Source organism: Muscardinus avellanarius (assembly GCF_963383645.1).
Source record: "Muscardinus avellanarius genome assembly, chromosome: 13".
Lineage (NCBI taxonomy): Eukaryota > Metazoa > Chordata > Mammalia > Rodentia > Gliridae > Muscardinus > Muscardinus avellanarius.
Window position 1 is genome coordinate 34,979,445 of NC_137799.1, and position 15,681 is coordinate 34,995,125.

Genomic DNA, 15,681 nt, shown 5'->3' on the forward strand with positions numbered 1-15,681 from the left:
CCTACATACTAGAAGTATTGGCAATGAATATATTTCTCCTCCCAAATTTCTTTTTCTTCTTCTTTTTTTTTTTTTTTTTTTTTTTTTTTTGCGGTACTGGGGATGGAACCCAGGGGCATTCTACCTCCGAGCGACGATGACATCCCCAGCGCTATTTTTTTTTTATTATTTATTTTGAAACAGGGTCTCACTGAGTTGCAAGGGATCTCACTAAGTAGCTGAGCCTGTCGCAAATGGCGATCCTCCTGTCTCAGTCTCCCGAATGCTGGGATTACAACCGTGCGCCACCACGCCGGGCTAAATTTTTTCTTTTCTGATCTGCTTGCACTCCTCTCTTCAAAGCCAAAATACACCAGGCGTGGTGGCGCACGCTTGTAATCCCCGCGCTTGGGAGGCAGAGACAGGAGGATCACGCAGGTTCGAAGCCAGCCGCACGCGCTGGCTTAGGAGACCCTGTTTCCAAATAAAAAAATGTAAACATAGGTCTGGGAGTGTAGCCCGGAGGTAGAAGGGCTTCCAGGAACCCCAGTACCACCAAATAATAATAATAATAATACTCCCACGAGTGACACAACTACAGTTAGGTATTTACCTTTTTTCTCTTTCACTGGAGTGTGAGTGCAAGGAGGGCAGGATCAACCTGTCATTGCTCCAGGACAATGTCTGGCACCCAGTAGCCGCTCAATAATATTTGTTAAATAAATTAACTGTTTCCTGGAAAACATATCTCTATTGTTCATTCTTTCTCACCCCAAGAAAAACTGGTAAATTCAAGCTAAAATTTAATTGTCATCATTAAACTATAAGTGGTTCCTCAACCTTAGTGTGCCAAAGAATCATCTGAGGCACTTTGTGTACGTGCATGTGTGTGTGTGTGTGTGTGTGTGTGTGTGTGTGTATGTGTGTGTGTGTATGCATGATATTGGAGATTGAATCCAGGGGTGTTTTACCTCTGCGCTGCACCCTCAGCTCTAGTTTTTTAATTAATTAATGAATAACTTATTTATTGCGCCACTGGGGATTGAACCCAGGGGCATTCTACCTCTGGGCTACACCCCCAGCCCTATTTTATTTTTATTTAGAAACAGGGTCTCGCTACTTGCTGAGACTGTCCTTGAACATGCGATCTTCCCATCTCAGCCTCCCAGGTACTAGGATTACAGACATGTACCACCATACTTGACTTATTTATTTTGAAATAGGGTCTCACTTAGTTGAGGCTGGCTGGGAACCTGTGATCTTCTTGCCCCGGCCTCCCAAATACGGAGATTACAGGCATATTGCAGCACTTTATAAAAATACAGATTTCTGCTTGCCTCAATTCTGAGTCAGGAAGGTATGGGTGTGGCTTGGGAATCTGCATTTTATGACAAACACCTGCAGCTTTTCTAGGCCCCACACTCCGGGAAATGACCTGCACTTATATAGTGAACTGGAGCTCTACCGCAGGTGTACTGGCTGTAGGCTCAAGGAATAAGAAGGCTGGAAGCAATCACTAGAGTGCACTGGGTCCAATCCCCTCCATTCAGATGAGGAAACTGAGGCCCATGGAGGGGCTGGGACCGGCCTGAAATCACCTTGTGAATTAGCTGATGGCGGTTTGTAACTGTCTTCTGAGAAGCTTCATGAAGCCACTCATTTGCAGTCTCCATGCTGCTTTCTCCATAGGTCTAACATGTGCTAGACACATTGTTCTCACAGGCTAACTGGTGAACATTTGAACGCTGTTTTTTGGTGCTGGGTTTTATATGCATAGTACCTCATATATTTGCAATCTTTCACCGCACTACCTGGCATTGGTTACCAGAAAACATCCTAGTGTCCTGAAAGACACGTGGAATGACCAACTCATGAGGACATTAAGTATATTCTCTCATTAGTAATTATGCAGGCACTGAAGCCAAGCCCAGTGACTATATATACTTGTATTGCTAAATTAAAAGCAACTGTGGGGCAGAGAATAGCAGCATTTCGAGAGGAAACAAATCAAACGTGACATGTTTTGACTGCGCTGATATACAATGATCTGAGCTCATTTTTGAGGGAGAGAGGTTTGGCCCAAAGGAGAAGCGAAGGTCCCGGAGCCAGGAATGCGTCACGGAGCTCAGGAGCTCTTGTTCTGGCCTCTTGAAACATTCATTCCCTCTGTGACTTGGAAGAAAACCCTTCCCTTTCCCACAGACAGGGAAAAAACCGCTCAATTTCTACCTTCAAGGCACATATGCTGCTACATGAAGATTAAAACACACCAGGGCTGGTGAACACATTCTCCTTCCTCTATCGACCTGATTCACTGGGGGAAGCTAAGCAGTTTTAATGAATTGTATCGGTCCAATCAACTCTCCCACTCAAACTTGACAGGGAAAGTTCTTATTTAAAATGTAATAAATTATGGATACATACTAAAATGTTAACCTTAGTTAACTGCTGAGGAGTGGGATCAGGCAGGCATAAATGAAGAGAAAGATTCGAGTTTTTCATTGTATCCACTTCTAAATGGTTTGCCTGCTTAAAAGTAAAAGGGCATACATTGCTATCATTGTGACTTCTTTTTTCCTTTGGTGGTACTGGGGGTGGAACCCAGAGGCTGTCTACCTTCTGGGCTATACTCCCAGGCCTATTTTGTATTTTATTTGGGAAAAGGGTCTCACTAAGTTGTTGAGAGCCTCATTAAGTAGCTGAGGCTGGCTTTGAACCTGTGTGATCCTCCTGTCTCAGCCTCCCAAGTGCTGGGATTACAAGTGTGAGCCACCATGCCTGGCTATCATTGTGGCTTTTTGAAAAATCAAATAAAGTTTTTATTTTTAAAAAATCTAATAAATTTCTATTAAATAGAAGTGACGGTATGATGGAATATGAATATTGGACCTTGAGTGTTGTGGTTTGGATCTCATCCTAGCTCTGTCAATGAGCTTAGGTGAGTGAGTTAACCCCTGTGAGCCTTAATTTCCTCCTCTGAAAAATATGGGGGCTGGAAGAGATGATCTCAAGGTCACCTCCACTTGTTTAAGTTTACAAATATAAATTTAAAAAGTTGGGGGAGCCGAGTATCGTGGCGCACGCTTGTAATCCCAGCACTTGGGGGGACTGAGACAGGAGGATCACACAGGTTTGAAGCCAGCCTCAGCTACTGAGTGGGGCTCTCAGCAACTTAGTGAGACCCTGTTTCCAAATAAAGTATAAAGTAGGTCTGGGAGTATAGCCCAGAGGTAAAAAGCCCCTGGGTTCCGCCCCCAGTACCACACAAAAAAAGTTGGGGGATACTGGGGTTGAACCCAGGGTCACTATACCTCCAAGCTGCATCTCTAGTTCTCTTTATTTTTTTTTTATTTTGAAACAGGGTCTCACTAAGTTGCTGAGGCTAGCCTCGAGTCCATAATCCTCATGCCTCAACTTCCCAAACATAGGGATTACAGGCGTGTACCACTAAGTCCAGCTGTAAATATACAATTTTAAGAGGAAGGTAGTATGTACGTTGAATTTCAATGAATGAGAGTGTTTTAAAAAGAACTACTTAAACCATCAATTAGGCCACATAAAGGTGAGGTTGGGGGCTTAAGCGAAACCATGTAAGAATAATACATATGATTACACCTGGCTCAAAGTACGCACTCTAAATTTGTTTCATTCGTTCTGTGTACTAATATTTAATAGAGGACAAAGCTAGTTTAGTTTTAAATAAATATCAAGTTACTTATCTATATATATTCTTCTATGTACATGCATATATAAGCATTGCATTTAGGGACAATAAGCTAAATCTCAGAATCAAAAATCTTAAGAGTTAGAAGGGACTCAATGTACTACAAAATAATTTCTTGTGTTAGCAATCTCACACTTTCACAGCAGCTAGTATGGCCATGAGAACTCATCCTCAGAGGAAGCTGATGGGAGCTTTAGACCTGCTGATGGGAGTAATAGAGTGGGCAGAGAAAGAGTAGCCTAATTCCACCAAATCTTCCTTCCTAGCTACATAGTTTCATTTCCTCCAGGCTTCCCTTATTACAAGTTCCCAGAAACAGGTATCCACATTCCTCTTAAACCCCAGCTTGGAACTGCACTCAGTTTTTGAAGTGTGGTCTGACAGGACAAAGTCTATGCGACCATGCCAAACCTGGTCCTGATGCTCTTCCTTGACTACTGCCGCCGGTAATTCAGCATCCCTCTCTCCACCACACATATCCTTTGTTGGTTCATACGAGTGTCTATGGAATCAACTCCGGAGATTCTTCTGAACATGAACCACTGACAAGCCAAGGCTCCTCCTTTTTTTTTTAAATTTTAAATGCTGAGATTCACATTTATTTTTGTTAACTTTCTCCGTGATGGCTTCAGCCCTTCCTGTTCCAACCTGTCGAGATCACTCTGAATGTTGATACTGACATCCATCATATTAGCGATCCCTCCCAGCTTTCTGTCATCTGCAAATGTGATCAGCATGCTCCTATGCCTGCATCCAAGTTTTTGATGAAAACTCACTGTATTTTTTAAAAGTCTTTTAATTTAGTTGATTTGGGTCCAACTTTTGATAATTTTGTAAAGCTATCTAAAAGCAGGATAACCCAAGCTTTGAGGTTCAACCTGATTCCAAAATAATGCAATTAAAATAAATATGCTTTGCAAAATTGAGCCCGGCCCCAGAGGTAGTATCAGTGTGACCCAGACATTGGCTTGGTCAAACGGCTATTTTGGACAAAGCTAACAATTAAATTGGATAAATGTTTGTTGATGAAGATGATGACTCTGGACTAACAGACGGAACGATGCAGAGGCAAGCAAACACACTGGATTGATTTTTCAGCAAGGAGACAGTTACCAGCTGGGACGACTCAAACTGCTGCGGAGGGTTTGCTGCAGAATGGGTAATTAGGCCAGGTAGACTGATAATTGGATACTGTGGGGCCCAAATATCACAACTGGGGCCTAACTTCTCTGGGTTGCCCTTCAATGGTGATGTCATGTGCCCTGGAACAAGGTCAGATTGTGTGCTACGGCCTTAGTTAGCCAAGGCAGGGTCTAGAAGCTTCATTCATAGATGAACCGTATAGAGAGAGACTACGGGTGCTTCAGGGAGAAGTCCTCATTCCTAAATATATTTCTAGCACCCACTCTCACTTGAAATCAGAGAGGCAGTAAAGCTTGGTATTAAAGAGGACAATGCCGGGCGTGGTGGCGCACCCTTGTAATCCCCGCGCTTGGGAGGCGGATACAGGAGGATCGTGCAGGTTCAAAGCCAGCCTCACTGGCTTAAGAGATCCTGTTTCCAAGTAAAAATATAAAAAATAGGTCTGGGAGTGTAGCCCTGAGGTAGAAGGGCTTTCAGGAACCCCAGTACCACAAAATAAAAAAAAAAAAGGAGGACAGACTTCAGATTTGATATACTTGGTTCCTAATTCTCTCTCATATGCATGTTAGTTGTACAACCTTGGGCAAGTTCAACCTTTTATCCTCCCTGTTTTTCATTTTTTAACATTTGTTTGTGGGTATATTCATTTCAAGTCACCCCTCCATGCCAGTCTGGTATGGAGCTGTATTTCTATTTTCTGTATTTCTATCTTTCTAATAAACATCTTTAAATCTTCAAAAAAATTGTTTGTTTTGTTTTGGGGGGGTGCTGGGGATTGAACCCAAGAGGCATTCTACCTCTGAGCTACACCCCCAACCCTATTTGTTTTATTTTGTTTGGAAACAGGGTCTCATACTAAGGCTGGTTTCAGACCTGTGTTCCTCCTGTCCCCGCCTCCCAAGTACTGGGATTGCAGGCTGTACTACCACCACACCCAGCTACCATGTTTAATTTTCACAAACCATCCCAGGAAGTCAATGTGATTACCCCAAATCATAGATAAGGTAACTGGGTTATTAAAAGGTTTAATTAATTGTTCAAGGTGACCCAGCTAATAAATAATGGTGTCGGGATTTTCATAGGCCTTCATGCTTCTAAAGCTCAAGCCCTTAACTACTGCATTCTTCTGTTGTACTATTATTTGAGACTTGACTTTAGTCAAGGAATGCTACTTGTAATCAAAATAAGAGTCCTCAGCCTTTGGCGCTAAGGATCTACCACGCTGTCACAGGGAGCCTTGTGATGAGTGTAGAGAACAGGCTTTGCCGCCCAGGGAAGGTGGGGATGAGGGAAAGAGGATCCCAACAGGTACACCAGTCATTTCTGTCAATGCTGCCACTGAAAAGAAGGGCACACAGCAAAGATACACCTCCTATTCCTTGCCAGTCAACCAGATGCTTGAAATGTTCACTGGACCTGGGGAAGGCAATCTGGCCACAGCTGCCAATCAGATCAACCAGCTGGGGACCCCTGCCCTGGTCTCTCTTAATCTGCATTTCTAAGTTTTCTTGTCTTTTAGTTGAGATAAGGATCCCTATAGTCCATGGTTGGTGGTAAGGATTAAATGAGACAATTGTACCACAATGTCTAACATATAGAAATCATTCAGTAATTGTGATCTTTTTTCTCTTCCCTTCCCTCTTTGGTCAGACCCAGTTTAATTAGAAGTTTTCCTTTTGAAGTCCTTTTAGAAAAACTGATTTACAATAATGTGTGTACATTTTCTCAGAAAATCCTCTCTCATGGCTCTTCTCTGTGTTCTCTAAATTTGCAGGCTTCACACATATATCCAAATGAAATTAACATGCTGATATGTTTTGGCTGACCTAAATAACAACACTGTAACCATTTAAGGGTTTAAAACTGTTTCTGTCATTCTTGTGTGACTGTTGTTTGAAACACCCCTCTGGGGTTAAAGATTGTAATCATCTCTGCTGTAGGGACAGGAAAGCCCAGAACAGGAGCCAGGTGACACAGGGAGGAAGCAGCAGAGGCAGCGTTCCATCCCAGTCCTCCTGACACCTCCTGATGTCAAGGCCAGAGCTCACTCCTCTCCATCAATGGTCTAATCCCTCTGAATAAGCAGTGGGTCAATCAATGCGGATGCAATTGGGTAAACTGCTTAAGGAAAGACTTGTGTCTCACCCAGATGGTTTGATCACAATATGAGAAAAAACAGTAGTCACTTTGTCTAGACCATGAAAAAAAAATCTGAAAATTTGTCCTTCACCTGTGCAGATTTTCATTGGCACGACCTCCAGGAACCCTGGAACAATGGCTATGACAGGTGCAGTGCTCAGAGTCATTTGTTAAGGCATTTTAGAGATCCACTAAGGCAAATATTATTTGGTGCAATATATGCCCTCAGCTGTTAAGTGAAATGAGAAATCCCGAAAAGGTCTGAAAACCGAGTAGCACTGTGCCAGGCACAGTCATTCCACCAGCTCGTATTTGTAGCATCGTGAATGGAAATTCTGGTCATTCATTCACAAACAGACATCATAACACTTACTCTGGAATAATCAAGATCTCTGGGTGTCGAGTCTGTTAAAGCTCGCACAAGGGCATTCATCATACACATGGGAGGAGACGGTGGGGAGGGCTGGGAAGGTTCTTGCTGTAATGGGCTCTTTGGTTTGGAAGGCAGCCGACCTCTCCTCCCTTTCAGACTATCCGTACGCACAACTGAGGCAGGGAGAGAAAAAGGAAAGAATCGTTAGAGATTCTGTTATGAATAGGCATAACCCAAAAAAAGAAAAAAAGAATTCAAAATACATTTTAGGTGGGCAATCAATAAAGGGGACAACCATTTAAACATGGCAATGAGTTTGGAATAATACTCAACAATGATTTAATGAGAGCTGAGACTAGTAAAATAGACATCCCACTTGGTAATGAGTTAGCCCTAAAAGTCTCCTTCTTAAATAGAACTAAGATGGATTTACACATCATTTATTGATTTTGAGAAATCAGAATACATAGTCTTTGTCTATTTTTAAATGTGAAATATTCCATAGAAACAAATTGTTGAAAGGAACGAAAAACTAGGACCATTCAACATCTCAATGTAAATATTAACTTTTTTTTTCAGTGATGCCTAAGTATACATATAAACCAAATGGATGAAAAGCATTATATACATACCTTCTTTAACCATTCCGACACTGAGACACTTCTGAAATCGACAGTACTGACATCGGTTTCGACGTCTCTTGTCTACTGGGCAGTTTTTATTTGCTAGGCAAACATATTTTGCATTTTTCTGCACCGTTCTCTGAGAAATACAATACAGATATAGTCAAGTAATAGTTTCTGGAAAGAGGTAGGACCTGACAAAATGTATTTTAATTACAATGTGAAAAGCGACAGTGCAATTCGTATAATTAGATAAATTTAATTTCCTAACACGCTAGCCTGCAGGAAAAACAATTTTATTAGTGTTAGCTGCTGACAATGGAAATCATCTCGGATTGTTCTGAATCAAGTCTCAGGAGACACCCAACTCTGAATGATAAAATCATATCTGAAATTACCAGGTCAACATATCATACCTTGGAGGATTGGATTATCTCCACTTTTAATATCCCTTTGGGAACAATTTTCTACTTTGTTCCACTCCCCTGATTATTGCTGACCTTATTAAAATAAAATCAAAATTATCTGCGATGTACTTTGTACGCTATCACTATTTAAGTCAAATATCTCAGTAGCTGGCTTTGCTACCCAATAGAGATGGAATCATAAAAAGGAAAATCAGGGCTTGTCTTGTTAAAATGTATAGCCAAGAAGGTTTTAATTAATAAAGAAATTCCCTTAGTTGGGCTGTAGAGTTTATCTTTAAAGAGTATCTAAGGTAAACTGGCCATTTCTAATTTTTTAAAGCAGTATCTTAAAACTGGATACTAAGCCGGGTGTGGTGGGGCATGCTTGTAATCCCAGCGCTTGGGAGGCTGAGACAGGAGGATCGCACAGGTTTCAAGCCAGCCTCAGCTACTCAGTGAGGCTCCCAGCAATTTAGTGAGACCCTGTTCCCAAATAAAATATAAAATAGGTCTGGGAGTGTAGCCCAGAGGTAGAAAGCCTCTGGATTCCACCCCCAGTACCACCAAAAAACAAACCAACAAAAATAAATAAATAAAAATAAAACAACAGTAAAAACAACAACAACAACAAAGAACTTTATATTAAAAGTCACCACCATATCCAAGAAAGGAGAAAAAAAAATCCCAAATGACAAATAAGAACAAGAGAAAGAAATATGAAATCCAGATTTTGTGAAAATTCCCATTAACAGATTATTTCATAAAAGACTATTGATACAAACACCAAAATAGACACATTATAAAAGACATCTTAAAACATAGGCTTAGGTAGAAAAATAATGTCTTATTTTTCAGAATCACTTAGAATTTTGAAATGGCTCATGGAGAAATAATTAAACATATTTTATGCTAAAAATGTAAAAGAATGCTTGTTTTTTTTTTAAATTAAAACATTTGTGCAACGGGATATGTTTTATCACTGAGGGTAAAACCATTTAAAAATTACCTGAGTCTATATAACTCTATATAGAGCAGAAAGTTGGAATTTATTTGGGAAGTCTGAGCTACATTAAAAAAAATCAGATAATTTAGGCTTTGTGATCTATTTTGTATCTAAAATTCTAGGATTACTTTCCACCTTTTCTTTATTCCCAGTGATCCTCAACCCTGTGTTTCAGTTTTCTATCTTTTAATTTCATTTTAGGGTATAGTTTCTAATTTGCTTCTATAAGACCAATATATATATATATTGGTCATATATATATATCAGAGCCAACCTCTCTCAAGTCTAAGACATACTCGCCCAGCTTAAAATGCAAAATTCGGAGACACAAAGATACTCTGAGTTTCCAGCATTTACATTCTCCACAGTCTGTAAGGATAGGAAACTTGTGTTTCCTGAATGAAGCGCTCTTTCATTGAACATGCAGTCATTTCTAACACTCTATTTCTTGCCATTATCCTCAAGGCGATATGCCAATTTAAGTGCTAGTGGCATTTTGCTTCAGGTATACATTTTCCCAATAACCTGAAGCCTTCTCCACAATGGTGTGTGCCTGCACAGTTTAAGGACAGAGAGATCATTACGGTTCAATCACAGGATTCCCATCATTAACTGTACTTCATGTCACATTTTTAAAGAATTCAATTTAATGGTAGAAAGCCACTGGGTAAAACCTGCTCCTGTTTCCTTAATTAACAGATCCATGAGGTGGTCCCCCCCCATCCTGCCCCCACCATTTCAAGTATAGATTTGTTTTCAAGGGATTGCTGCAGAAAAGGAAGGTTATTGGGGAACATTTAATGGACATTTGTAGATTCAGAAAGTCCGACCACTCCCATATTTTGGTCAGTTCTCAGTGATGTAGGGGTGATTCTATATGTGGAATACTCAGAATTCTCTTAGTTATTTTCCTTTCTTCTCTCCCTTTCTACTGCTCTTTATGCTGTACAAACCTGTGAAAGGAATGCAGTCACTTCAAAGGTACCCTGGAAAAGCTTAAGTGAAGATGGGGGAGGGGAGAAAAGGCTGTGGTTCTACATTTAAAACATCACCATCCCAAATACCTGTTAGGGTCCTGAACATATTGTAAAGTCTTTCCATGAACAATTTCTCATTTATGTCCAGGATTCGGTTAATGACATGATTACTGTTCCGTTCCCACATTAAAAATAACTGTTGCTTATTAGTATGTATAGCCATTCACAGACGTGTATATTTTTATAAATCATAGTTTTCACTTAATAATGAGCTATTGTGGCCTTCTAAAGACTCTAAAGTATTTTCATATGTTTTATTTCACTTAAGAGAGCCTTTCTCTGAGTTTAATTCACTGATAGGGAAACAGAGGCCTAGAAAGAAGTGTCATGCCCAAAAGTCATACAATTGGCAGGTGACAAATTAGGGCTCTTATTTGAGACTTCTCACCCCATGCTCCCAGGTATATCCTCTTGACACCCCAAATTCTAGTTACCCAATCAGCGTGCTGCTTTTCTTTTCCCTCTACCCTGCCCAGCATAGGACTTGTGTGGGTCTGCGAATACCTAAAATAATGATCAGCCAGGAAAGGGGCCAAGAAGGTGGCACAGAAGTAAGTGTCCCAAGCAGTCTGGGGATGGTAAAAGGCAAGACGACAAGGTGTCCCCCACTCCCGCCCTAGTGGGGTGGGGTGAAGTAGCACCAGGCTCTGGAGTCAAGGGAACCAGCTGGCCCCAGGCCACCCACATGCAGCGTATTGCAAGGGTTCACCTCCCTAGAGAGCAGCTTCCTCACAGTGTGGGTGAAGTAAGGGGAGGCGGATGTCCCTCCCACTCTAAAATTCTCCTCTGGGTCTATAAGAGAATGAACAATATCGAAACCTGGCACTGTGTGTATCACAGAGGAAGGGAAGGCTCCCTAGAGGAGGAACTGGATTACTGAGACCCCCAACTTCTATCTTCTATGGAGGGAGCTGCTCCAAACTGCATCTAGCTGGTTGCCCAGTCTATGCTGCCTCTGCAGAGCCATGAAAAGGGCATGCACTTGGGGGGTCACATAAACGTGAGTGAGCATCCTGTCTGCACCCCACTCTGAGTGTGTTCTGCAGCGGTTGAATGACCTCTCTGAAGCGCCATTCCCCCATCTACCAAACAAGGATAATTACTATCTACCTAATAAAAATAGCTATTGGGTGGCCAGAATTCAGTCTCAGATCTGATTCTAGCGTCCCAGCCCACACTGTGAGGATTGAGACACAAATGTCCAGGGCCTGCCACACACACCCTATCCCCGCAGAGAGCCTGTATGGGCAGACAAGACATGCAGTGAGGTTTCAGCATTGTTGAAGTTACAGGTCTTTTTCTTTTTTCTTTTCTTTTTTTTCTTTCTTTTTTTTTTTTTTTTGACATTCTGCTGAAAGCTATGTCCAGAAAAAAAAGCTCATAGGAACCACGTCAGGTCAGGAGGGTTGCAGACCCTTCAGGAGCATCTGTAGGAAACCTCTGGGGAACACGGGTCTGAAGGGTCAAACTGGGAAAGCCAAGGGCTGCTCCTGCACCCACTGGGATGCTCAGTGCAGCTAAGGGGCTGGCTGCGGCCCAGAGGAGGTTCCCGGAAGGGGTGCATGCTCACCTTGAAGAAGCCCTTGCAGCCCTCGCAGGTGCGCACCCCGTAGTGCTGGCAGGCGGCGTTGTCCCCGCACACAGCGCAGGTGCCCTCGCCGGACGAGGAGCTTCTGTTGGGCGGCGACGGCAGGCTGGGGCTCTCGCCTAGCAGGCTGGACGCGGTCGGGGAGGCCGTGAGGCCCAGCGGCGGGAAGGCCAGCGCGGGCGGCCTCTTGGCCAGCGGCAGCCCGTACGGGTGGCCCTCGAGTGCGGCGGCCTGGCTGCCCGCGGCGGCCGCGGCTCCCAGCGGCAGGCTGAGCGCGGCGGCGGCCGTCGGGTCGTAGCCCAGGTGGTGGCCGCCGGCCGGGCTGGGCGCGGGTGGGTGCGGCGGCGAGGGCTTGAAGTGGAAGAGCGGGAAGCGCGCGCCGGCCACGGTGGGCACGGCTTTCATGGGCGGGTCCAGCAGCGGGCCGGGCGCTATGCAGCCGGGCGCCGAGGGCAGCGCGTCGTCCCACAGCGGTCCCGCCTGCGGGGGGAAACCCGGCGTGGTGGGGGTGGACGGAGGGGACGGCTTGAAGTACATGGAGGTGCTGGGCAGTACCTCGTCCTCTGGGCCGGAGGGAGGAGGGATGGATGGCTGCTGCTGAGGCGGCTGCTGCTGGTGATGGTGGTGGTGGTGATGGTGGTGATGGTGGTGGTGGTGATAGCCCTGCGCGCGGCCCTCCTCCATCTTGATCAAAGGCCTGGGCTGCATTTGGTACAGGCAGGAGGGCTTGAGTTCATAGCTGCTGGAATAGCCCTCCATGAAGGTACTGAAGCTGGGCAGGGACGTCGTGGCGGTGGCCGTGATCTCGGTGCTGCCGAGGTCCATGGTCAGCTTGGCGTAGTCGGGGTTCATGATTTCCGGGGTGTATTCCGAACCATACGTCTGTGCTGCATAACTGGACCCTGGAGGCGAAGGGCTATACTGGGCTTGCACGCAGGGCATATCTGCAGGGAAAGGGAAAAGGGTCTCTCAGAAGCAAGGCAGCCCTCCTTTCCTGGCTAATAGGCAGTGCTGAATTCACAGTGCCCTAATCTGGGAAACAGAGAGGAAGAGACATCCTCCTCTCCTTCTGGCAGCACAGACATAAGCCCCAGCTTACTTTCTTCCTCCCTGAAAGACAAAGGGGTCACAGGATGCCCCAGGAGTCTTGTCTCCTGGGGGCCTCTATTTCCATCTTCTCTTCCTTCTCCTTTGTACCTCCAGGTCTGGGAACCTGATCTGATAAGGTTAAGGTCTTCCCTAATAAACTCAGAGATTTTTTTTAAAAGTAGCCTTGAGTCTTATAAACTAACCAGAATGGCTTCCTCAACCACAAGCTGGGAAGACAAAGGGAAAGCCAGCGAATGCCCTGTTGGTGAAAGGCCACTGGTCCCCCAGACCACACATGTTGGTTTGTAAACCTATGAATTAGTCAGAAGGATGTCCTGTGTGGGATTTACTGGCCGAGGAATACAGTGACATTCTAACATCTTGTGAGTGCCAATGGAGGCTGCCCACACATGTTGTGGTTGCTTTTTCCCACCCCCTCCTCACTCCTCCAAATAGGACTAGCCGCCTGCACAAACTGGACCCCTGTTGATGACTTCAGCCAGCTAGGTGGTGAGGTGGAAAAGCTCCAGGAAATGGACTCGGGGGAGTTTGTGCCATCTGCAAAGAAAAAGATCAGCAGCTGTACCAAAACACCCACCAAACCTGCTTTCTGCTATACAATGTGCATGTGTGTGTGCGTGTGCGCGTGTATATATGTGTGTGCGGGGGGGGGGATCTATCTTCCACTTTTGACTAACAAGATATATTAGAAGCTATCTAATGACAACAGCTAGCAGCTATCACATAGGCAAGCTAGTCTAAGTATTTTCTTAGGGCAGAAGAATTAGTTCTCTAGAAAAGAAGAAAGCACTTTCTGGATTTATTTGGTTTCTCTGTCGGTTCTCAAAGTGACTGGTCTCTTAGGTGCCTCCTAATGTTAAGAGAGTTTGAACTGGGCGAGAAGGCCCTGAGAATGATTTGCTCTAGTGGGTGATTTATCAAATTATATTCCTTCTTTATGGGTCAACATAGGTGGTAAAATGGGCAGTTTTTTCTGAGGTGCTTAGTGTCTGTTTATAGTCTATGGTATAGAAGGTGTGACTGATAGAGAAGTGAGTAGTAGTACTGCACATTTCCCTGGACATCTTTCTCTTACCCACATATCCAAATCTGATTGAGTCATGCGTGTATGGGATGAAATCTTGACTTGAAAAAGGGTGAGGAGGGCCTGTTGGAAGAAGCAGTGGTGAGGAGCGGCCGGCTCAAGTCTATCTTTTTTTTTTTTTTTTTCCAGGCAGCGCCTTTAAAAAACACTCCCATAGTTTGACATTAAAGATCTACTTGTCTCCGTGTCCATTTTTTGGGATGAAAGGAAAGGCTCATCGTTTATAAGAGAGAACGCTGTCAGGTCTTTCCTCTCTTCTCCTCCAGCACCTCTAGGATTCCTTTCTTAGTCTTCTCTGCCATTCCCCACCCAATGCTCTTCTTTGTGTCTTTCTAAAGTTTCCAGCTGGAAGATGAGCTTGCTGGGACTGGGTTCTATTTATCTGCACATCTCTGGTGCCTACACAGGCCTGGCATCTAGTATCCCTTTAGCAAATTTGTAAAGAGGTGGCGAAAACCAAACCTGCCGTCCTTTCTTTTGCCAAACTTACAGTTACTCCTTGGCTTCCAGCTCCAGTGTTTCCCCCCCCTTTCCATCTGAGCTTTAATCATCCAAACTTCTGCACCCAGATGATTTTGGTTTTATACACACAAAAATGCTCTCTACTTCCCTTAAATGCATGCACTGAATTGAAAAGGAGGGCAAAAATTAAGACATTAAAATGTACAACAGAGCCTAATCTCTTGGGACATTCACATTTTTCTTAGGAAATATACTTTTCAGAAATGCATCATTTAATTTAATTTGGCTGCTCCACTTGGTAGCAACAGGGTGTGGTCTACAGAGGAGCTTCCTGCAAGGAAGCCACCTGCTCTGTCAAATGCGGGCGGGGGGGGGGGGCAGCAGGACTGGGTAAGCTGACCAGGCAGCCCGCTGAGTATGTGGTTCCCCCACCCATTTCTTTCTGCCCGGGAAGGGTCGTGCCTTCAGACCTACCTGGAGGGTATCTTGCGCGCTGAATGGTGGGGCTGGGGGTATCTCCAGCGGAGGCTGAGAGTGTAGGAGGTGAGGTCGTCTGGTGAGGCGAAGCGGCGGCGGCGCTGCCAGGCTCCGCTGAGGGTCCAGGCACCCGGCCCGGGCTTGCCGGGCTGCGCTCTCCCGCAGTGGGCTCTACAGACACCAGGGAAGAAGGCAGAGAAGGCTGTGAGACCAGTATGGGTCATCGCGCCCTGGGCTAGGCGAGTGTGTGTGTGTGTGTGTGTGTGTGTGTGTAGAAATTTTAGTTATTTACAAAGAATTATCATAAGAGTAGGCAGAGGTGCTCAAGGGGCTCAGCATCCCGGAGCAAGACGCATCACATAGCCGCGGGGGAAGCTAAGGAGATGTCTGCACCCCCTGCGCTCCCCGCGGTTGTGCTGTGCGCCGAGGCTAAAAGCCCCCCCGCAGCCTGTCATCGTTGAGAAATTGATCTCTCTGCCCTCACAGTTGGTTCCGAGCTCGCTAAGTGGGGAAAATTGAAGACAGCAGAACA

At 44.6% G+C, this 15,681-nt stretch overlaps 1 protein-coding gene across 2 annotated transcripts in view; it reads right to left on the minus strand.

The window, feature by feature from the left end:
- NR4A3 (nuclear receptor subfamily 4 group A member 3) overlaps nt 1-15,315 on the minus strand; it is a gene marked incomplete at its 3' end in the record, with an annotated part of 37,749 nt that extends 22,434 nt beyond the window's left edge. The window contains exons 1-5 of one of the 2 annotated variants that reach the window (XM_080708346.1): nt 15,147-15,315; nt 14,202-14,273; nt 11,999-12,960; nt 7,991-8,120; nt 7,359-7,531 (exon numbers count right to left, since the gene is read on the minus strand). In XM_080708346.1, the coding sequence (XP_080564472.1) occupies nt 7,359-7,531; nt 7,991-8,120; nt 11,999-12,958 (1,263 nt within the window). In that variant the 5' untranslated portion in view covers nt 12,959-12,960; nt 14,202-14,273; nt 15,147-15,315. The remainder of the gene's footprint in view (nt 1-7,358; nt 7,532-7,990; nt 8,121-11,998; nt 12,961-14,201; nt 14,274-15,146) is intronic. The other variant, XM_080708347.1, reaches the window with a different exon arrangement.
- Nucleotides 15,316-15,681: the final 366 nt, after the last annotated feature.